Source organism: Anomaloglossus baeobatrachus, chromosome 5, assembly GCF_048569485.1.
Source record: "Anomaloglossus baeobatrachus isolate aAnoBae1 chromosome 5, aAnoBae1.hap1, whole genome shotgun sequence".
NCBI lineage: Eukaryota > Metazoa > Chordata > Amphibia > Anura > Aromobatidae > Anomaloglossus > Anomaloglossus baeobatrachus.
The window spans coordinates 528432922-528456674 of record NC_134357.1 but is presented as its reverse complement, the minus strand read 5'-3'; the positions used below and the strand labels follow the sequence as shown (position 1 = coordinate 528456674).

Sequence of the window (23753 nt, the reverse complement as noted above, 5' to 3'; positions counted from 1 at the left end):
CTGGAAGAAGAGGGCAAAAAAACCACAAAAACTTGCTGCATAGGGTAGGGGTTAAACAGATATTTAATTCTGCATGTTTTACAAATCACAAAAACACTTTTTGTATGTTCTTATTTTTTTTTGTAACATACTATTGTAAGAAAAAAAAACGGATTGTCACAATAATTTTCCCCATATAGAGAATATACAATATGAAATATAAAATGCATGTGAAATACTGCTTTTTATTTGCATTTCATGTAACAGATGTCTGTTAGTAACTTCATATACTTAATTCTAATGCAAATTCTAAATTGCTTTTCTTTTTCTCATTTACTAGTTTTTACTTTAACTTTTACTTGTTTTCGTATCCAATTTGTCAATGAAACATGGTTTATCTCTGTTAAGGGGTTTTGGGGATCAACAATACATGATTTTCAATATATTTACTATTTCTTACTTTATAGGTATTATATTGATTTTTTCTGTGTGAATTTTTTTATGATTATAAAGTTCTGAATACTGGGTGAAACATTTCCCACATTCAAAACATGAATATGGCTTCTCTCCTGTGTGAATTCTCTGATGTCCAACAAGATTTATTTTCTGTGTAAAACATTTCCCACATTCTGAACACGAAAATGGCTTCTCCCCTGTGTGAGTTCTCTCATGTGCAACTAAAAATGATTTATGAGTAAAACTTTTCCCACAGTCTAAACATGAATATGGCTTATTACCTCTATGAATTCTCTGATGTGTAATAAGATTTGATCTGTCTGCAAAACATTTCCCACATTCTGAACATGAAAAAGGCTTCTCTCCTGTGTGAATTCTCAGATGTTTAATAAGACTTGATTTCTCATTAAAATTTTTCCCACATTCTGAACATGAATATGGCTTCTCCCCTGTGTGAGTTCTCTGATGTTTAACAAGATGTGATAACTCTCGAAAACATTTCCCACATTCTGAACATGAAAAAGGCTTCTCCTCTATGTGAGTTTTCTCATGAGCAACTAAAAATGATTTAAGAGTAAAACATTTCCCACATTCTGAACATAAATACGGCTTATTCCCAGTGTGAACTCTCTGATGCATATTAAGATTTGACTTGTCTGGAAAACATTTCTCACATTCTGAACATGAATATGGCTTCTCCTTAGTGTGACTTCTCTGATGTTTCACAAGATGTGATATCTCACGAAAACATTTACCACATTCTGAACATGAAAAAGGCTTCTCCCCTATGTGAGTTCTCTCATGTGCAACTAAAAATGATTTATGAGCAAAACATTTCCCACATACTGAACAGGAATATGGCTTATTCCCCGTGTGAACTCCCTGATGTATATTAAGATTTGATTTATCTGCAAAACATTTCCCACATACCGAACATGAAAAAGGCTTCTCCCTTGTGTGACTTCTCTGGTGTCTAACAAGATGTGCTATCTCTCGAAAACATTTTCCACATACTGAACATGAAAAAAGTTTCTCCCCTGTGTGAATTCTCTCATGTCTAACAAGATTTGATTTCCTGTTAAAATATTTTCCACATTCTGAACATGAAAACGGCTTCTCCCCTGTGTGAGTTTTCTCATGGTTAACAAGACTTGATTTGACTGAGAAACATTTCTCACATTCTGAACATGAATATGGCTTCTCCCCTGTGTGAATTTTCTGGTGTTTAACAAAACTTCGTTTATCAGCAAAGCATTTCCCACATTCTGAACATGAATATGGCTTCTCCCTTGTGTGCATTTTTTCATGCATTACAAGCTTTGTTTTATGGTTAAAACATTTCCCACACTCTGAACAAGAAAATCTTTTCTCTTTTGTGTGACTTTTTTGATGTGCAACAAAAGACATGTTCAGAGCTACATTATCTCCATACTCAGAACATAAAAATGGCTTCTCTGCCATTAGAGCACGTTCATATTTAACGCTCCCTTCGTGACACGGTTTATTTTTCTTAGTAGTCTGTGATGAATCAGAAGATAAAACCTGTTTATAAGGATCAGTTGATAGATCTTTGCTGTGAAGAGATGTTGGTATATCTGGAACAATGACATTCACTTCAATTATATCTTTTTTTATATCAAGGTATCGTGACTTAAAAATTGAAGATGGCAGATTTCCCTCTGATCTCCATGTATAGTCATCTGCCAAGAATAAAATAAATTATTATTGTTTAATAAAATAATTGTTACATTTATATTTCTTTACAACATTACAATGGCAATTTGCAATTTTCACTCAGCAACATACATTGCTGCTTGTTTCTGGGAAAAAAAGAGAATTTTGTTTACTTACCGTAAATTCTTTTTCTTATAGTTCCGACATGGGAGACCCAAACCATGGGTGTATAGCTTCTGCCTCCGGAGGACACACAAAGTACTACACTCAAACGTGTAGCTCCTCCCTCCGGGCTATATCCACCCCCTGGATGACAATCTAACCAGTTCAGTGCAAAAGCTGAAGGAGGACATCCACCCATAAGTAGAGATAGAGTAAAACTCGGAAAGACTGGAACTCTGTCTACTAACAACAGCCGGTGAAACACACGGAACAAAAAACTGCCAACAGGCAACAGGGAGGGTGCTGGGTCTCCCATGTCGGAACTATAAGAAAAAGAATTTACGGTAAGTAAACAAAATTCTCTTTTTCTTCATCGTTCCTTATGGGAGACCCAAACCATGGGACGTTCCAAAGCAGTCCATGGGTGGGAAATAAACCAAACTGAGAAGTAGGCAAAACCTAACTTCACAAATGGGCGACAGCCGCCTGAAGAACGCATCTGCCCAAGCTCGCATCTGCCGAAGCATGAGCATGCACTTGGTAGTGCTTCGAAAAAGTGTGCAGACTGGACCACGTGGCAGCCTGACAAACCTGCTGAGCCGTAGCCTGATGCCTGAAAGCCCAGGAGGCACCGACAGCTCTGGTTGAGTGCGCCTTAATCCCTGGCGGAGGAGGCACCTGAGAACACTGGTAGGCATCGGTGATAGCCGACCTGATCCAACGAGCTAGGGTCGGTTTAGAAGCAGCGAGACCCTTGCGCTGACCAGTGGTTAGCACAAAAAGTGAGGTGCACCGCCTAAAAACGGCGGTGCGTGACACATAGATTCGGAGCGCCCGCACCAAATCTAAGGAATGCAACGCCTTCTCAAAGCGATGCACAGGGGCCGGACAAAGAGAAGGCAATGAAATGTCCTGGTTAAGGTGGAAAGGAGACACCACCTTAGGGAGAAAGTCCGGAGTCGGCCGAAGAACCACCTTGTCTTGGTGAAACACCAAAAAGGGGGATTCCGAAGAGAGCGCAGCCAAATCAGAAACTCTCCTGAGAGAAGTTATGGCTACTAGAAAAACAACTTTCTGTGAAAGTCTAAACAAAGGAACCTCCCTGAGAGGCTCAAAGGGGGGTTTCTGTAAGGCCGTGAGGACCAGATTAAGGTCCCAGGGATCCAAGGGCCGCCGGTAAGGAGGAATGATGTGAGATGCGCCCTGCATGAAGGTGCGCACCTGAGCCAGTCGGGCGGTACGCCGCTGGAACAATTCCGACAGAGCCGACACCTGTCCCTTGAGGGAATTGAGGGACAGTCCTAGCTGTAGACCGGACTGTAGAAAAGACAGGATGGTCGGCAAGGAGAACGGCCAAGGGGCATGGCCGGAAGAGCGACACCAGGACAGGAAAATCCTCCAAGTCCTGTGGTAAATCTTGGCCGAGGAAGACTTCCGAGCCTGAGTCATAGTGGAGATAACCTCAGAGGGAATGCCTGAAGCCGTCAGGATCCAGGACTCAAGAGCCACGCCGTCAATCTGAGAGCCGCAGAATTCTGGAGGAAGAACGGACCTTGAGAGAGAAGGTCTGGGCGGTCCGGGAGGTGCCACGGCACCCCTATGGACAGACGGAGCAGGTCTGGAGCAATGATTATGACTCAACGGCCCTCCATTCCGATCTTGCGCAGAACCCTGGGCAAGAGAGCTAGAGGGGGAAACACATAGGCCAGACGGAACTGAGACCAATCTTGAACCAGTGCGTCCGCTGCGAAGGCCTGAGGATCGTGGGAGCGAGCCATGTAAACCGGAACCTTGTTGTTGTGCCGGGATGCCATTAGATCCACTTCCGGAGTGCCCCACTTGCGGCAGATTGATCTGAACACTGACGGATGCAGGGCCCACTCGCCGCTGTCCACGGTTTGACGGCTGAGATAATCGGCCTCCCAGTTTTCCACGCCTGGGATGTGGACTGCAGATATGGTGGACTTGGAGTCCTCCGTCCACTGGAGGATTCGTTGAACCTCCAACATCGCCAGACGGCTGTGAGTCCCGCCCTGGTGATTGATGTAGGCAACCGCTGTCGCGTTGTCCGACTGAACTCGAATGTGCCTGCCCGCCAACAGGTGGTGAAAGGCTAGGAGAGCTAGAAACACAGCTCTGATCTCCAGCACATTGATCGAGAGGGCTGATTCGGACGGAGTCCAAGTGCCCTGTGCTCGGTGATGGAGAAATACTGCTCCCCAACCGGAGAGGCTGGCATCCGTGGTGAGGATCACCCAGGACGGAGTCAGGAAGGAGCGTCCCTGAGACAGAGAGAGGGGCCGAAGCCACCACTGAAGGGAGCTCCTGGTCTGTGACGACAGAACCACCATCCTGTGCAAGGAAGAAATTTGCTTGTCCCAACAGCGGAGAATGTCCAGCTGCAGGGGACACAGATGGAACTGGGCAAAGGGAACCGCTTCCATTGATGCCACCATCTGACCTAGCACCTGCATGAGGTGTCTGATGGAATGACGGCGGTGCCTCAGCAGAGAGCGCACCGCCAGACGAAGGGACTGCTGTTTGACTAAGGGCAACTTGACAAGTGCCGGCAGAGTCTCGAATTGCATCCCTAGGTAAAGAAGCACCTGGGTCGGGGTCAGAGTGGACTTGGGCAGGTTGACAAGCCACCCGAACTGAACGAGCGTGGCGAGCGTGAGTGAGACACTCCGCTGGCAGTCTGTACTGGATGAGGCCTTGACTAGAAGGTCGTCCAGGTAAGGAATCACTGCCAACCCCTGGAGGTGCAGAACCGCAACCACTGCTGCCATGACCTTGGTGAATACTCGAGGGGCCGTGGCTAAGCCGAAGGGGAGAGCCACGAATTGGAAATGTTCCTCTCCGATTGCAAAGCGTAGCCAACGCTGGTGTGAAACCGCAATAGGCACATGCAGATAGGCATCTCTGATGTCGATGGATGCCAGAAAATCTCTTTGGGTCATTGAGGCAATGACCGATCTCAGAGATTCCATGCGAAAGTGCCGCACCTGAACATGCTTGTTGAGAAGCTTGAGATCCAGGATGGGCCGGAAGGAACCGTCCTTCTTGGGAACTAGAAAGAGGTTTGAGTAGAAACCGCTGAACCGTTCCCGGGCGGGAACCGGAACAATTACACCGTTGGCCTGCAGGGATGCCATGGCCTGAGAGTAGGCGGCGGCTTTGGAGCAGGGGGGGGGGTGGACAGAAAAAATCTGTTTGGCGGGCTGGAAGAAAATTCTATCCTGTAGCCGTGGGAGATGATATCTCGCACCCACTGATTGGAGACGTGTTGAAACCACACGTCGCCAAAGTGGGAGAGCCTGCCACCGACCAAGGACGTTGCTGGCGCAGCCAGATAGTCAAGAGGAGGCTGCCTTAGTGGAAGCGGCTCCTCCGGTCTTTTGAAGACGCGGCTTCGCGCGCCAGTTGGGTTTACGATCCTTGGCTGCGGTAGTGGACGAGGTCGAGGGCTTAGAGGATGACCAGTTAGAGGAACGAAAGGAACGAAACCTCGATTGGTTCCTACCCTGGACAGGTTTCCTGGCTTTAGTTTGTGGCAAGGAAGTACTCTTCCCGCCAGTAGCTTCCTTAATTATTTCATCCAGTTGTTCACCAAACAGCCGGGACCCAGAAAAAGGGAGACTCGCAAGGAACTTCTTAGAGGAAGCGTCTGCTTTCCACTCTCGAAGCCACAAGATCCTGCGGATCGCGAGGGAGTTAGCGGAGGCCACCGCCGTGCGGTGAGAAGCCTCTAGGATGGCAGACATGGCGTAGGATGAAAAAGCCGAAGCTTGAGAAGTTAAGGCATCCATCTCAGGCATAGAGTCCCTGGTGAGGGAGTGTATCTCTGCCAGAGAGGCAGAGACTGCCTTAAGAGCCCACACTGCCGCAAAAGACGGGGAGAACGAGGCTCCTGCCGCCTCATATACAGACTTGGCCAGAAGGTCAACCTGGCGGTCAGTGGGATCCTTAAGAGAAGTGCCATCAGCCATAGCTACGACTGTGCAGGCTGAGATTCTGGACACTGGAGGGTCTACCTTTGGAGACTGGGCCCATTCCTTAACCACCTCTGGTGGAAAAGGAAAACGGTCATCAGAACTACGCTTCGGAAAACGTTTGTCAGGACAGGCCCTGGGCTTGTTAACAGTGGTCCGAAAACTGGAGTGGTTAAAAAACATACTCTTAGCTCTCTTAGGTGAGGTAAACTGGTGTATCTCTACCAGAGAGGCTTGTTCCTCTGACTCTGGTGGATTGAGGTTCAGTACGGAGTTAATGGATGCAATCAAGTCACTAACATCCGCATCACCCTCAGACACGTCAATGGGGTACATAGAGGTAGCGTCTGAGCCCACAGTAAACGAATCCTCCTCGCCCTGCACCTCGACTCGTGAATCAGAGCCGTGGGACGAGGAAGGAGAAGGGTCCCTGCGTCTCCGTTTAGGGGGATGGGGTCCTAGGACATGCTCTGAGAGCTCTGCAGAACTAGGAGCAGCAGAGGCACCCTGAGAAGGGGGCTGATGCATGGTCAGCAGTGTCCGGGACAGCTGCCCCATGGAGTCGGCAAAAGACTGGGAAATAGCTTGGGAAAAGGATGCTACCCAAGCCGGGGGTTCAGCCACCGGGGCCGGAGCAGCCGGAGGGACCCCTGAGGAGGCTCCAGGCTGAGACACAACCATGTTAGCACAGGCATCACAATGTGGGTATGTGCTTGGCTCTGGCAGAATGCGCTTACATGCAGTGCATATAGCGTACATGTTTGCAGCCTTGCTCCGGGTGACAGACATGCTGCTGAGGTGGAAGCTCTGCAGCAAGAATACACTCGTATAGAAAGTCCTGAGAGTGTATAATAAAGCCCACAACCAGAGGTTGTGGCTTACCAGCCCGCTCTCTGTGTGCCCTCCGGATTCCACAGCTCGGACCCCCAGTACAGCGTCAGCCTTCCAAGAAAGCAGCAGATTCAGCAGCCAGCGCCGATCAGTGTGATAAACGCTGAGAAAATGGCGCTGGGAGGAGGAGGGGGGGCGGAGATTAGCCCAGGAGCGGGAAACCGGAGGGCTAAGGAGAGATGCAGGGGAGGGAAACATCTCCTCAGAGAGGAGTGTCCTCCCCTTTGCTGGATGGCCGGTGGGCGGCGCCAGTCTATTCCCCTGCATGAATGACATGCAGAGGAAGATGAAACCGAAACTAGGCCCAAACAGAAGCCGGGGCCTAGATTTTAACATGCGGCCGACGAGCAGGCACCGTCGGCGCGGTTCTCAGGGGAAACCCCCAGAACCGGCCGGAATTTACAGTAAACATAAAAAACATACTTTCCCCCTAATAAAAGTACCCGGGACCCCTGAAAAACGTCTCAATACTTAGCTTTTGAGACGCAGGGCCAGTCCCTGAGGGGGGTTAAACGCTCCTTCCAGCAGGAACCAGACAGGGCTGCGGATGGAGACCGGTCTTCTGCAAGCAGAGAGGACCGTGATGGCTCCCACTTCAACCCAGAGCCTCTCAGAGGATGTGAAGGAGCGCGGCATGTGAAGGCTCCAGCCTTGTAAAGTCAACCTTAACAGCACCGCCGACACAGTGGGGTGAGAAGGGACATGCCGGGAGTCCAGACTGGACCCGCTTTTCTTCCAAATCTTTAAAATCAAAAAATGAAAAAAAAAAAATCAGAGAATGCATGTGTGTGTGTGACCTCCTGAAACACAAAGCATTGAACTGGTTAGATTGTCATCCAGAGGGTGTATATAGCCCGGAGGGAGGAGCTACACGTTTGAGTGTAGTACTTTGTGTGTCCTCCGGAGGCAGAAGCTATACACCCATGGTTTGGGTCTCCCATAAGGAACGATGAAGAAACACCCTTGGTGTCAAAATCATGACCACACATGCAGCTAAAATCCCAAATGGGTGTAAATTCCAAAATAAGGGCACTTAAGGGGGAATTTTGCTCTTCTGTCACTTAGGGGCTCTGTATATTGAGTCCACAAACTATTCTAGGAAAATCTGGGCTCTAAGAGTCATATAGGGCTCCTTCCCTCCTGACTCTCGCCGTGTGTTTAAGAAATACTGTAGTCACATGTGGAGTATTGTGTAAAATTCTGTTACACACCTGTGGTGTCAATCTGATCACTGCACTCCTAGATGAATTTATTGTGAGAGGGTTTGTAAGTTGGAGTCACTTATGAGCGAGTCTGCTTTTCTGGCATGTCAAAGTCTCTGGCAATGTGACATGGCACCTAAAACCATTCCAGCAAAATCTGCATTCCAATATTGCATGCCTTCCCTTCTGAGGTTTGCACTGTACCTCAAAAATAGTTCATGACTAGTGATGAGTAAATAGTAACTATTCAGGTTTGGACTATTCGTAACGAATCCCAAAGAACTATTCCGGTATTTGTCATGAATAATGAACCTAATCCATGTGAATGGGTAATCTGAACATTTTTCATGAAGATTTTCAAGAAAAATGCTTGGGTTCACCATTGACTTTCATAAGGTTTGTCATTTGTGACGAACACCGGAATAGTACTTTGAGATTCGTTACGAATAATCCAAACACAAATACTTACTATTTGCTCATCACTAATTATGACCACAAGTAGGGTATTGATGTACTCAGGAGAAATTGTATTACAAATTGTCCAGTTTATTTTCTCCTATTACCCCTTTTGAAAATTAAAAACCTTGGGCTAAAGCAACACTTTAGTGGAAACAAATGACAATTTTTCATTTACTCAGCCCAATGTTATACAATTTTGTTGATTGCTCTCAGTGAGAGAAATACGATAATTTTGTTTGTCTCACTGAGAGCAATCAATCATTTTTCAACTGGCTAACACGGTACCAAAACTTTTTTCAATACAATTTTGTGAAACGCCTGAGGGGTACAAATGCCCACTAAAACTACCTGAATTAGTGTTCCCCATCTCCAATCCTCAGGGTCCCAAATAGGTTATGTTTTCAGGCTTTCTTTATTATTCCACAGGTGACAAAATGTGGCAATTTCTGATATCTTGAGAATGATTCCATCATCTGTGCAATGCTAAGGAAATCCTGAAAACGTGATCTGTTGGGGACAGTGAGGACTGGAGTTTGGTGAATGCTGCCCTAGATGAATTCCTTGTGAGGTGTGGTTTCTAGAATGGGGTTATTTGTGGAGGGTTTCTGCTGTTTTGGCATGTCAGTTGCTCTTCAAATGTGACATGGTGTCCACAATCTATTCCAGCCAAAGTGGAGCACCTTCCCTTCCGAGCCCTGCTGTGTGCCCAAACAGTAGTTTTCCATTACATATAAAAGGTATCAATGTATGCTAGAAAAGCTGCACAATAAATTATATGGCCCATTTTCTCCTGTTACCCTTGAGAAAATGAAAATTTCGGGACTAAAGCATCATTTTTGAGGGAAAAATATATTTTTCATGGCTCAATGATGCAAAATTCTGTGAAGTACCTGTGGGTTTAAGGTGCTCACCATACCTCTAAATAAATTCTGTGAGGGGTGTAGTTTCCAATATGGTATCACTTGTGGGGTTTACCACTGTTTAGGTATAACAAGGGCTTGACAAACAGTGGTTTTCCACCACATATGGAGTATCTGTATATGCAAGACAAATTGCAAATTGTATAGTTCATTCTGTTTCCCTTAAATGTAAAATGTTAATTTTTTTTTTCTTCCTTGTTGCTTTAATTTCTGTGAAACGCCTAAAGTGTTATAAACTTATTGATTGTGGTTTTGAGCAGTTTTTAAAATGGCACCAAGTTTGGGTATTCTCTGTCACATAGGCCTCTTAAAATCACTTAATTTGTGATCTTGTCCCTAAATACTTTTTGGGGGTAAATTTAGTTGGAAAAATGAAAAATTGCTAAGAACATTTTAACCCTTCTAACTTCCTAACCCCCCCAAAAAAATATTTTTCAAAAAGGATACTGATGTAATTTTCATATTTCAATACATTTATAATCGCAAATCATATTGACCAAAATGTACTACTAAAATGAAGTACAATATGTCACGAAAAACATTCTCAGAATCACTGGAATATATTGAAGCGTTCCAGAGTTACTACCACATAAAAGGACACTGGTCAGAATTGTAAAATTTGGCCTGCTCAGGAAGGTGAAAACAGGCTTGGGGGTGAAGGGTTTTTATTTTCTGGCCTCTCCGATTCAACAATGGATGGCTCCCAGTACAAGGTCTTATATAAATGCCCGAACTAATGGGGACAGTTTCAAGTGGAGGAGCATGTAGTAGTATAATGACAGAATGGTGACCACATGATTGTGATAAAGCAGCCACAGCCGGTGATTGAGAAGAATCTTCAGCTTCTCTGCATTTAGTGGTTACTACTCACCTGGGTAGCCATATGTAGGAAGCTCCTCTTTACACCACTCATCACCCCTCAGATATGTCTCTGTAGTAATAATATGGGTCAGATCTTCACCCTGAAACATATAGTAATATAAAAAGGTTTTAAAAACAAAATAGGTCAATCTAGTTCAACCTTCATCCACCACTTATAAATTTTGTCACTAAAGGATTTAAAACCCACCATGTTGAACGCTTACGGGGAGAGTGTGGCAGGGGGAGGCCACAGAGAACCGTCCCAACGCCGTGCTCGGTACCCCTAATTGTTTTTTCTCTAATCCGGTCATCTTTACCTCTCTCATTACACAAGTATGAAACATATAACACTGGCGGATAAAACAAGACTGAGCACAAGACCTTCACAGCCGTCTACACATCATAGGGAGATTTCATGACCCCTTCTCTCCATCTACCTGATGATCCTGAGAAACATTGGGATTTTCTTGTTTACAATCCTGTGGAAGAAGAGGATGGTGATATCTCTCTGGTGTTGTCCTCTTACTGGATAGAACTGGAGGAAACAAATACAGGGACTGAATTAATTCTTAACATTCAGATACTTACATGCCGTGTGTATTTAGTCCTGTCTATTACCTGGTGATGTGAGGGGCTGGGGAACCTCCATTACGATGTCCTTGTACATATCTTTGTGTCCTTCTAAATACTCCCACTCCTCCATGGAGAAATAGACGGCAACATCCTGACACCTTATAGGAACCTGACACATAGAATGATATCGTCATGCCCCGATCCCTTCATAGCATTACTGTATAATGTCCCAGCATTCCCAGCATTATCACCTCTCCAGTCAGCAGCTCAATCATCTTGTAGGTGAGTTCTAGGATCTTCTGGTCATTGATGTCCTCATGTATCAGGGGGTGAGGTAGAGGCCTCATGATTGGGCTCAGGGGTCTTCCCCATCCCTCAGACACAGGGGCCTGACAGCGCTCACTAGAGGTCTTCTTCACTACTGTGTAATCCTGGTTATGGAGAGACAGACACAGTAATAAATCTCACTACAGACATTTCCAGAGTCCTCACCTCTCCAGTTCTGTCCATCTGTTATTCCGATAGATAAGAATGATGTAATGTGATGTCATCTGAATCTCTCACCTCTCCAGTAAGCCAGAAGAGGATCTCTAGGGTGAGGTGTAATATTCTCTCCGCCATCTTGTCCCTGTCTGTATCCATCCTTGATAGGTCACTCAGGAGAATTTTCTTATAGAGAAGATCTCCACTGAGAGGATCCGATATTGTAGGGATCTGAATAAGAGAAGGATGAGCTAATTTTACAATCAAAGAATCCTGTGTAATAATACAATTTCTAGAGACAATAAGGGGGAACACGCCATGTTGGATTCTGTAATATTACATGACAGAGTGTCTTTTTATCTGCTTAGCTGCTGTAGTCTATTCTGATCCAGTTGGGTGAACAGAGCATTAGCATCTCACTATGTAATCGATATTTGCCATTTTAGTAGGAAAAAAAAAATGTAAAAAAGTTTTACTTTTTGAAAACAACCACACAAAAAGTATTTTTTTTTTTTTTTTTTAGGTAATATGTTATTCTTTGTGGAAAAGTAGTAAAAAAAACAAAAACAAAACCCTAATGTCCTGCTGAGGTGGATTCACTAAGCTGCAGGTCAGGTGCAGAAAATAAAGCAGCAAAATAAGAATCCTTTGAAAAATAGAAGTATTGGTTTATTTTTATGAACAAAATGCATAAACATAAAATAAATACAAATAAAATGAATATTTGGTGTGATCACTCTTTTGGTTTAATACAGCATCAAGGTACATTTAATTTTGTAGGATTGTACTCGGGTGTACGAGTAACCAATTTTGACAAACAAGCAACAACAATGAAAATTTCATACTGTTGAAACCAGAAGTTTATATGCACTATCTTAAAAGACACATACAGTGGAGAAAAAAATATTTCATCAGCCACCAATTGTGCAAGTTCTCCCACTTAAAAAGATGAGAGAGGCCTGTAATTGACATCATAGGTAGACCACAACTATGAGAGACAAAATGATAAAACAAATCCAGAAAAATCACCTCGTCTGATTTTGTAAGATTTTTTTTTTTTATTCAAATTATGGTGTAAAATAAGTATTTAGTCAACTAAAAACTTGCAAGATTTCTGGCTCTCACAGACTGTAACTTATTCTTTAAGAGGCTCCTCTGTCCTCCACTCATTACCTGTAATAATTGCACCTGTTTGAAGTTGTTATCAGTATAAAAGACACCTGTCCACAACCTCAAACAAATACAAAATGGATACAGCCGCACACTAAATGCCATCAATGTATAAGGGAACTCTGGTACTGCATTACTGCTATATGAAAAAATGAGATTTTTAGTTTATGAATTGGCCAATGCATGTAAGCCCAGAAACCAACGGCAAGGTAAATCTCAATATTCCGGGTCCCTAACTAAAATGCCACTATCTTAGGTTAAAAACATCCATGTCTGGGCAGCTAGACTAAAAATCTAACTGAAATGCCACTATCTGGACTAACCTCCAGGTCTGGGCAGCTAGGACTCCTGGTATAAGGATTACGAACACAGCCTGGTTTATAGGGCGGAGTGCTCAGTCAGAAAAAAACTCACTACAAATATGTCTTTTGAAATATTCACAACCTCAAACAGTCACACTCCAAACTCCAATATGGTAAAGACCAAAGAGCTGTCGAAGGACTCCAGAAACCAAATTGTAGCCCTGCACCAGGCTGGGAAGACTGAATCTGCAATAGGCAAACAGCTTGGTGTGATGAAATCAACTGTGGGAGCAATAATAAAAAATAGACGACATACAAGACCACTAATAATCTCCCTCGATCTGGGGCTCCACGCAAGATCTCACTCCGTGGGGTCGAAATGATCACAAGAATGGTGAGCAAAAATCCCAGAACCACACGGGGGGACCTAGTGAATGACCTGCATAGAGCTGGGACCACCGTAACAAAGGCTACCATCAGTAACACACTATGCCACCAGGGACTCAGATCCTGCAGTGTCCCCCTGCTTAAGCCAGTACATGTTTGGACCTGTCTGAAGTTTGCTAGAGAGCATTTGGATTATCCAGAAGAGTATTAAGGGAATGTCTTATGGTCTGATGAAACCAAAGTAGAACTGTTTGTTAGAAACACAACTCGTTGTGTTTCGAGGAGGCAGAATGCTGAGAGGCATCCAAAGAACACCATACTTACTGTGAAGAATGTGGGGTGGCAACATCATGCTTTGGGGCTGTTTCTCTGCAAAAAGACCAGGACAACTGATCCGTGTACATGAAAGAATGAATGGTGCCATGTGTCGTGAGATTTTGAGTGCAAACCTCCTTCTATCAGCAAGGGCATTGAAGATGAAACATAGCTGGGCTTTTCAGCATGACAATGACCCCAAGCACACCACCAGGGAAATGAAGAAATAGCTTCGTAAGAGGCATATGAAGGTCCTGGAGTGGCCTAGCCAGTCTCCAGATCTCAACCCCATAGAAAACCTTTGGAGGGAGTTGAAAGTCGGTGTAGCCCAGCAACAGGCCCAAAACATAACTGCTCTCGAGGAGATCTGCATGGAGGAATGGGCCAACATACCACACACAGTGTGTGGCAACCGTGTGAAGACTTACAGAAAAAAAAGAGGGAGACAGAGAAAGAGAGAGAAAGAGAGAAATAGAGAGAAAGAGAGAGAAAGAATGTTTTAAGGCATTTTTATTACTTTCTGCAAAGTCAAAAATCTTAATTACTCACCGGTAATGGGATTTTCAATAGCCCATGACAGCACCACATGAGAGATAGGTTCCGCCCACATCAGGACAGGAAACCCACTGATAAAAAGGCGGTACCTCTCCTCCACATCAGTAGGTTTTCAGAGCCAGAGAGGACCAACAAAACACAACAAACAGATTAATCATACCACCACCCAAGGAAAAACACCCACAACTAACACTCCCCGAAGGGTGCCCACAACCAGTGAAAAGGGGGGGAACTAAGGGTGCTGTCATGGGCTATTGAAAATCCCATTACCGGTGAGTAATTAAGATTTTTCCCTGCCGCCCATGACAGCACCACATGAGAGATTTATATAGACCATCCACCTTAGGGAGGGACCACCGCCTGCAAGACCCGTCTCCCAAAGGAAAGGTCAGTTGTGGAGGACAAGTCCAGCCTATAGTGCCGAAAGAAAGTCCCAGGAGACGACCAAGTAGCCGCCCGACAGATCTGGTCAATAGAGGCATCCGCCCTCTCTGCCCAAGACGTAGACACTGCTCTAGTGGAGTGCGCCCTTATGCCCGGAGGAGGAGTGGCGTCTTTAGCCGAGTACGCCAAACCGATGGCATCCCTGACCCATCTGGCCAAGGTAGCCTTAGAAGCCCCATGCCCCCTGGACTGCCCCTGAAAAGTGACAAACAGGACCTGAGACTTCCTCCATTCCCTAGTCCTATCTAGGTACGTGACTAAGGCCCTCCGGACATCCAACGTGTGTAACCTAGCCTCCTTCTCGTTCCGAGGGGGTCACAGAGGGAAGGGAGCACGATCTCTTGGGACCGATGAAAAGGTGTAGAAACCTTGGGCAAGTAGAAGGGATCAGTCCGCAACACTACCCTATCATCCAGAATCTGGGTATAAGGGTGAACCACAGACAAGGCTTGGAGATCCCCCACCCGCCTGGCCGAGGTGAGTGCGACGAGGAGAAAAACCTTAAGGGACAGCAGTTTGAGAGGGACTTCCCCTAAGGGCTCAAACGGTGGCCCTGTGAGGGCATCCAACACTAAATTAAGGTCCCATGGGGGAACCCTGGGAGCCTGAACAGGCACAGACCTGGACTTAGATTTAATGAACCGGCAAATCCATTCATTCTGTGCCAGACTACAATGAAACAGAGCCCCTAAGGTCGACACCTGCACCTTGAGCGTACTGGTGGAGAGCCCCAATTCCAACCCCCTCTGGAGGAATTCTAGAATAGCCGAGATAGGAGGGGGGCCCTCCGCCCGAGCCCCCGACTGAAGGAGAAAGCGCTTCCAGACCCTACCGTAAATGGCCGTGGTGACCACTTTCCTACTGCGAAGAAGAGTATCGATTAAGGAAGAGGAAAACCCCCGTCGAGCTAGCCCAGCTTCACTCCAGCGTGCTGCCCAGCAGGGACAAGCCTTCCAGCGGCCGCCGTGAGTGCGCACATCCCTGGAGCGACGCCGGGCCGAGCTCCCGCTCCAGGCCCGCGCCTCACCGCCGCAGAGGTCTGAGACCGAGGGGGGGTGCAGCCAGGCCCGAGCACCGGCTTCAGGCAAGTACCAGGCTTCCACACCGGGTCGGACCTGGGACAGCAATGGGTTGTCCATACCAGGACAGGAAACCAAACTGATGTGGAGGAGAGGTACCGCCTTTTTATCAGTGGGTTTCCTGTCCTGATGTGGGCGGAACCTATCTCTCATGTGGTGCTGTCATGGGCGGCAGGGAAAAGTTTACATACATTTCATTCGTATTTGGTACCATTGATCTTACACTGCATGACTTGGGTGAAACATTTTGGATATCCTTCGATAAGCTTTTCACAATAGTTGGTGGGAATTTGGGCCCATTCCTCCTGACAGAACTGGTGTAACTGAGCCATGTTTGTAGGGCACCTTGCTCGCACCTGCCTTTTTAGCTTTACCGATACATTTTCAATAGTATTGAGATCAGGGCTTTTTGATGGCCACTCCAAAACATTGATTTTGTTATTCTTAAGCCACTTTGTAACCACGTTTATGCAGTATGCTTCGGGTCATTGTCTATTTGGAAGACCCATTTCTACCCAAGCTTCCAGTTCCTGGTTGATGTCTTGAGATGTTGCTTCAGTATTGCCACATAATCTTCTTTCTTCATGAGGCGATCAAATTTTGTGAAGTGCAACAGCCCCTCCTGCAGTAAAAAAAAAAAAAACAACCCACAACATGATGCTGCCCACCCCGTGTTTCACAGTTGGGATGGTTTTCTGAGGCTTCAAAGCTTCTTCCTTTATCCTCCAAACGTAATGACGGTGATTATGGCCAAACAGTTCAATTTTAGTCTCAACAGGCCACAGGACATGTCTCCAAAAATTTAGGTCTTTGTTCCTGTGTGCAATTGCAAACATTAAATCTTGATTTTTTTATATATATATTTTGGTGTAATTGCTTCTTCCTGTCAGAGTGGCCTTTCAGCCCTGTTGATACAGTACTCGTTTCACTGTGGATAATGACACAATCTTACCAGCTTCCACCAGTATATTCACAAGGTCTTTTGCTTTTGTTTTTGGGTTGATATGCACATGTCTGACCAAAGCACGTTCATCTCTGGTACACAGAACTTATCTTTTTCCTGAGTGGTATGATGGCTGGACATTCCCATCTTGTTTGTACATGCGTATAATTGTTTGTACAGATGAATGAGGCATATTATGGTATCTGGAAATTGCACCCAAGGATGAACCAGACGTGTGCAAGTCCACAATTCTCTTCCTGAAATCTTGGCTGATTTATTTTGACTTTCCCATGATGCTACACAAAGAAGCAGTGTGTTTCAGGTGTGCATTAAAATACATCCACAGGTGTGTCTCTAATTAACTAAGAGGTTGCCAATGAACCTATCAAGAGGTTCTAAAGACATAACATCATATGGGTTGTCCCATATTGTATAAAGGCATAGTACTCTTAGTGTATGTAAACTTTTGGCTTTACAGAAAATAGTAAAAAAATGCCTTAAAACATTCGCTTTCTCTGATTATTCTGGCATTTGGCAAATATAAATAATTTTGATTCCTAATTGACCTAAAACGGGAAAGGTTTATTCTGCTTTCATATCAGATAGTGATGAAAACATGCAGATGCGTCTTTAGCTAGTCTATGTAAACTTCTGGTTTCAACTGTACATTGTTGAAAAACAGTCATTAACTGAAACAGCTGTGTAGAAGTTAAACTGGGTACGAAATAGACAAAATCTGCTACAAAGGTGAAGTTTTGTAAGACAGATTCATGTCACAGGTCATACAACATGACAGGACTGAGCCTTGAAATAAGATACAAGGTAATTATACTGCATCAGCAAGGTTTTTTCAAGGCAGAGGTTTGAAAGGAGACTGAGGTTTTAATTTCTTCTGTACATACCGTGTTGAAGAAGCATCAAAAAATGGGCAAGGTTGAACACAGTACATGTAGTAGTCAACAAAACAAAAAAACAAAAAACAGTGCAGCAAATAAAAGACACATCATGATTATTCACTTTGAAATCTAAAGATATCCAGCCAAGAAGATATCATCCCAGAACTGGCAGTAACCAGTGGGACCCAGCTACTGTTCAGAGAGGTCTGGACAAAAGTTTACCTTCAACATCAAAATAAGGCGAAGTGACGCAACTATGCACAAAAACATAGGTATCAGAGTGAAGAAAAAATGGCAGGGGGGGGACGATCTGGACAGATGAGTAAAAATCTAAAATATTTGGATGTAACAGAAGGCAGATTGTTCACTGTATTGCTGGACACTGGTAAAATGAGTGTCTGCAAAAAATAGTGAAACATGAGGAAGGACCTTGCAAATTTGGGGCAGAATTTCAGCTAATGAAGCAGGGGATTTCATCAGAATTATTAAGAACTATCTGTTGTATAAGGAACAAGTAGTCATGAAAGTGATGAAATGGCCCCACTGATTTCAACATCATGAAGTCTGTCTTTACTTAGATGAAGAAACAAAAGAATTTGCTTAACTCAAAATTCATAGAAGATCTATGGTCAGTTCTCCAAGAAGTTTGGAACAACCTTTCTGCCGAATTCCTTCAAAACCTGTGTGCAAAGGTCGGCCACACCAAATATTGAATTGATTTAGATTTCTCATTTTGTCATTCACTTTACAGTTTGGTAATTGATAAAAATAAATCAGTAACACTTCTATTTTTAAAGACTGCTTATTCTGCAACATTTTTTTCTCCTGAAAACTTTTGCTTAGTACTGTTTACATACATGTATACACAGACAGACAGACAGACAAAGAAGTCACATCTATGATCAGCTCTAATCCTGCCATCTCCACCGCTCTCATTACACAAGTATAAAACATATAATACTGGTGGATAAAACAAGACTGAACACAAGACCTTCACAGCCATCTACACATCATAGGAAGATTTCATGACACCTTCTCTCCATCTACCTGATGATCCTGAGGAACATTGGGATTTTCTTGTTTACAGTCCTGTGGAAGAAGAGGACGGGGACATGTCTCTGGTGTTGTCCTCTCACTGGATAGAACTGGAGGAAACACATACAGGGACTGAATGAATTCTTTACATACAGATAATTATAGGCCGTGTGTATTTAGTCCTGTCTATTACCTGGTGATGTGAGGGGCTGGGGAACCTCCTTCATGACATCCTTGTACAGATCTTTGTGTTCTTCTAAATACTCCCACTCCTCCATGGAGAAATAGATGGCGACATCCTGACACCTTATAGGAACCTGACACATAAAATGATAGTCATCCCCCGATCCCTTCATAGCATTACTGTATAATGTCCCAGCATTCCCAGCAGTGTCACCTCTCCAGTCAGCAGCTCAATCATCTTGTAGGTGAGTTCTAGGATCTTCTGGTCATTGATGTCCTCATGTATCAGGGGGTGAGGTGGAGGCCCCGTGATTGGGCTCAGGGGTCTTCCCCATTTCTCAGACACAGGGTCCTGACAGCGGTCACTAGAGGTTTTCTTCACTACTGTGTAATCCTGGTTATGGAGAGACACATTAATAAATCTCACTACAGACATTTCCAGAGCCCTCACCTCTCCAGTTCTGTCCATCTGTTATTCCCATAGATAAAAATGATGTAATGTGACGTCATCAGAATCTCTCACCTCTCCAGTAAGCCGGAAGAGGATCTCTAGGGTGAGGTGTAATATCTTCTCCACCATTTTGTCCCTATCCCTTTCCATCCTTGATGGGTCAATCAGGAGTATTTTCTCATATAGATCTCCACAGAGAGGATCCGATATTGTAGGGACCTGAATGGGGAGAAGATGATGATGTAACATCATAAAGATCCCAGGAGAAGTGATCTGGAGATTTTGTATTTATCATTTATTGATGAAAATTCTTTTCATCCGTCCTGAACTTTGTGCTACTCTACATCTCGATAATTGCACAAGATGTTTAAGGCTATGTGCACACGTTGAGTATTGGTGAGGTTTTTACCTCAGTACAGTCATATGAAAAAGTTTGGGCACCCCTATTAATGTTAACCTTTTTTCTTTTTTTCTTTATAACAATTTGGGTTTTTGCAACAGCTATTTCAGTTTCATATATCTAATAACTGATGGACTGAGTAATATTTCTGGATTGAAATAAGGTTTATTGTACTAACAGAAAATGTGCAATCCGCATTTAAACAAAATTTGACCGGTGCCAAAGTATGGGCACCTCAAGATAAAAGTGACATTATTATTTTATAGATCCTCCTTTTGCAAAAATTACAGCCTCTAGTCGCTTCCTGTAGATTTTAAGGAGTTCCTGGATCCTGGATGAAGGTATATTTGACCATTCCTGTTTACAAAACAATTCCAGTTTAGTTAAGTTTGATGGTCGCCGAGCATGGACAGCACGCTTCGAATCATCCCACAGATTTTCAATGATATTCAGGTCTGGGGACTGGGATGGCCATTCCAGAACATTGTAATTGTTCCTCTGCATGAATGCCTGAGTAGAATTGGAGTGGTGTTTTGGATCATTGTCTATATCCATCCCCTGCGTAACTTCAACTTCGTCACTGATTCTTGCACATTATTGTCAAGAATCTGCTGATACTGAGTTCAATCCATGCGACCCTCAACTTTAACAAGATTCCCGGTGCCGGCATTGGCCACACAGCCCCAAAGCATGATGGAACCTCCACCAAATTTTACTGTGGGTAGCAAGTGCTTTTCTTGGAATGCCGTGTTTTTTTGCCTCCATGCATACCGCCTTTTTGTATGACCAAACAACTCAATCTTTGTTTCATCAGTCCACAGGACCTTCTTCCAAAATGTAACTGGCTTGAGCAAAAATGTGCTTTTGCATAACTCAGGCGACTCTGTTTGTGGCGTGCTTGCAGAAACGGCTTCTTTCGCATCACTCTCCCATACAGCTTCTCCTTGTGCAACGTGCGCTGTATTGTTGACCGATCTACATTGACACCATCTGCAGCAAGACGATGCTGCAGGTCTTTGGAGGTGGTCTGTGGATTGTCCTTGACTGTTCTCACCATTCTTCTTCTCTGCCTTTCTGATATTTTTCTTGGCCTGACACTTCTGGGCTTAACAAGAACCGTACCTGTGTTCTTCCATTTCCTTACTATGTTCCTCACAGTGGAAACTGACAGTTAAAATCTCTGAGACAACCTTTGTATCCTTCCCCTGAACAACTATAATGAATAATCTTTGTTTTTAGATCATTTGAGAGTTGTTTTGAGGAGCCCATGATGCCACTCTTCATAAGAGATTCAAATAGGAGAATAACTTGCAAGTGGCCACCTTAAATACCTTTTCTCATGATTGGATACACCTGCCTATGAAGTTCAAAGCTCAATGAGGTTACAAAACCAATTGAGTGCTTTAGTAAGTCAGTAAAAAGTAGTTAGGAGTGTTCAAATCAAGAAATTGATAAGGGTGCCCATACTTTTGCAACGGTCAAATTTTGTTTAAATGCAGATTGCACATTTTCTGTTAGTACAATAAATCTCATTTCAATCCAGAAATATTACTCAGTCCATCAGTTATTAGATATATGAAACTGAAATAGCTGTTGCAAAAACCAAAATTGTTATAAAGAAAAAAGGTTTAACATTAATAGGGGTGCCCAAACCTTTTCATATGACTGTATTTGGTGAGGTTTTTACCTCAGTGTATGGTGAGGTTTTTACCTCAGTATTTGGTGAGGTTTTTACCTCAGTGTATGGTGAGGTTTTTACCTCAGTATTTGGTGAGGTTTTTACCTCAGTGTACGGTGGGGTTTTTTCCTCAGTGTACGGTGAGGTTTTTACCTCAGTGTACGGTGAGGTTTTTACCTCAGTGTACGGTGAGGTTTTTACCTCAGTGTACGGTGAGGTTTTTACCTCAGTGTATGGTGAGGTTTTTATCTCAGTGTATGGTGAGGTTTTTACCTCAGTGTATGGTGAGGTTTTTACCTCAGTATTTGGTGAGGTTTTTACCTCAGTGTATGGTGAGGTTTTTACCTCAGTATTTGGTGAGGTTTTTACCTCAGTGTATGGTGAGGTTTTTACCTCAGTATTTGGTGAGGTTTTTACCTCAGTATTTGGTGAGGTTTTTACCTCAGTATTTGGTGAGGTTTTTACCTCAGTATTTGGTGAGGTTTTTACCTCAGTGTATGGTGAAGCTTTTTCCTCAGTGTATGGTGAGGTTTTTTCCTCAGTGTATGGTGAGGTTTTTACCTCAGTATTTGGTGAGGTTTTTACCTCAGTGTTTAGTGAGGTTTTTACCTCAGTGTTTAGTGAGGTTTTTACCTCAGTGTTTAGTGAGGTTTTTACCTCAGTATTTGGTGAGGTTTTTACCTCAGTGTACGGTGAGGTTTTTACCTCAGTGTACGGTGAGGTTTTTACCTCAGTGTACGGTGAGGTTTTTACCTCAGTGTATGGTGAGGTTTTTATCTCAGTGTATGGTGAGGTTTTTACCTCAGTGTATGGTGAGGTTTTTACCTCAGTATTTGGTGAGGTTTTTACCTCAGTGTATGGTGAGGTTTTTACCTCAGTATTTGGTGAGGTTTTTACCTCAGTGTATGGTGAGGTTTTTACCTCAGTATTTGGTGAGGTTTTTACCTCAGTATTTGGTGAGGTTTTTACCTCAGTATTTGGTGAGGTTTTTACCTCAGTGTATGGTGAAGCTTTTTCCTCAGTGTATGGTGAGGTTTTTTCCTCAGTGTATGGTGAGGTTTTTACCTCAGTATTTGGTGAGGTTTTTACCTCAGTGTTTAGTGAGGTTTTTACCTCAGTGTTTAGTGAGGTTTTTACCTCAGTGTTTAGTGAGGTTTTTACCTCAGTATTTGGTGAGGTTTTTACCTCAGTGTATGGTGAGGTTTGTTTTTTTTAACTTTCTTTTTATTAGATTTTAGTAACAAAAACATATAATCAATAATCATATAATACAATACATTATTAGGTTAAACTGCAAAATTACAGATAATGTATCTCCTCGAATCCCAACCACCCCCCTCCCGACCTACCTCCACCCCACCTCTGCGTGTCCTCTCTCCAAACCTAGATCTTTATGATATTGGGTTGTGCCCTCCAATGACCTCCCACAGGTACCATGAGGTATTTTCAAATTATGATCGAAGACTATTTTTAGTGTCTATGGGGAGTGTCTGGATGTATAGACTCCATGTTTCAAAAAATTTTCTGGTCAATTTTTCCTTGTTTGTCAGTGTCTCCATTCTCTCCATTTTAAACAGAAATTTGATTTTTGTGTCAACCAATGCCATAGTTGGGGGATTCGAGTTTATCCATTGGTGTAAAATGCTTTTCCTAGTGGCCGCTGCTCAAATAGAAAGTGCCGCCTTTGTTCCCCTGGGGATACTTTGCTGAGTCTCCCCTAGGATTTTAAAGATGGCCAATTGAGAGGTTAACTGGAATTTAATCTTGTATGTGCTTTGAATTCTCAGATGTACTTGTTTCCACAGTTCCAAAATTTGCGTGCATTCCCAAAACTGATGGTATAGTGTAGCTTTTTCCAGACCACACTTAGCGCAAGCGTATATTGTAGATGACATTCTAGACCGAACCAGAGGTGATATGTACGCCCTATGAAAGACCCACAAAGCCATGTCTGTGTAACTAGCATATGGCACTAATTTTACTAGAGACAGGGTAGCTCCCAGTATATCTGCTATCTCATATTCCGGGAACTCTGTTTTCCATTTTGCCGGGCCCGCCTTCTCCTCCTCCCAGTTCCAGTGAGGATGTAGCAACGAGTATATCTGGCTAGTGGAGGTGGCCTGCGTCCTAGCATTACGGATAAAAGTGTCCAATTTTCTACTTGGCCCTACTCCTGCTCCTTGAGCAATATTTTTTAGTACCAAGCTACGAGCTTGAAGGAATAAGAAAGGTTTGTGCGTGAATGCTGGAAAGCGGCATCTCG

General features: G+C 43.9%; 2 protein-coding genes across 2 annotated transcripts in view; both read right to left on the bottom strand.

The window, feature by feature from the left end:
• Positions 1-11596, bottom strand: part of LOC142312908 (uncharacterized) — a 171318-nt gene extending 159722 nt beyond the window's left edge. Inside the window, 5 exon segments of the mRNA XM_075351895.1 lie at positions 513-2135; positions 10607-10697; positions 11034-11131; positions 11215-11338; positions 11421-11596. Of these exon segments, the coding sequence (XP_075208010.1) occupies positions 513-2135; positions 10607-10697; positions 11034-11131; positions 11215-11338; positions 11421-11516 (2032 nt within the window). The 5' untranslated portion in view covers positions 11517-11596.
• A 7534-nt stretch (positions 11597-19130) lies between these two features.
• On the bottom strand, positions 19131-19627 carry LOC142312907 (oocyte zinc finger protein XlCOF29-like). Its single transcript, XM_075351894.1, has 2 exons — positions 19485-19627; positions 19131-19355 (listed from the first exon to the last, which is right to left on the bottom strand). The coding sequence occupies exons 1-2, from the start codon at positions 19560-19562 to the stop codon at positions 19131-19133; spliced, it is 303 nt and encodes a 100-aa protein (XP_075208009.1). The 5' UTR covers positions 19563-19627.
• Positions 19628-23753: the final 4126 nt, after the last annotated feature.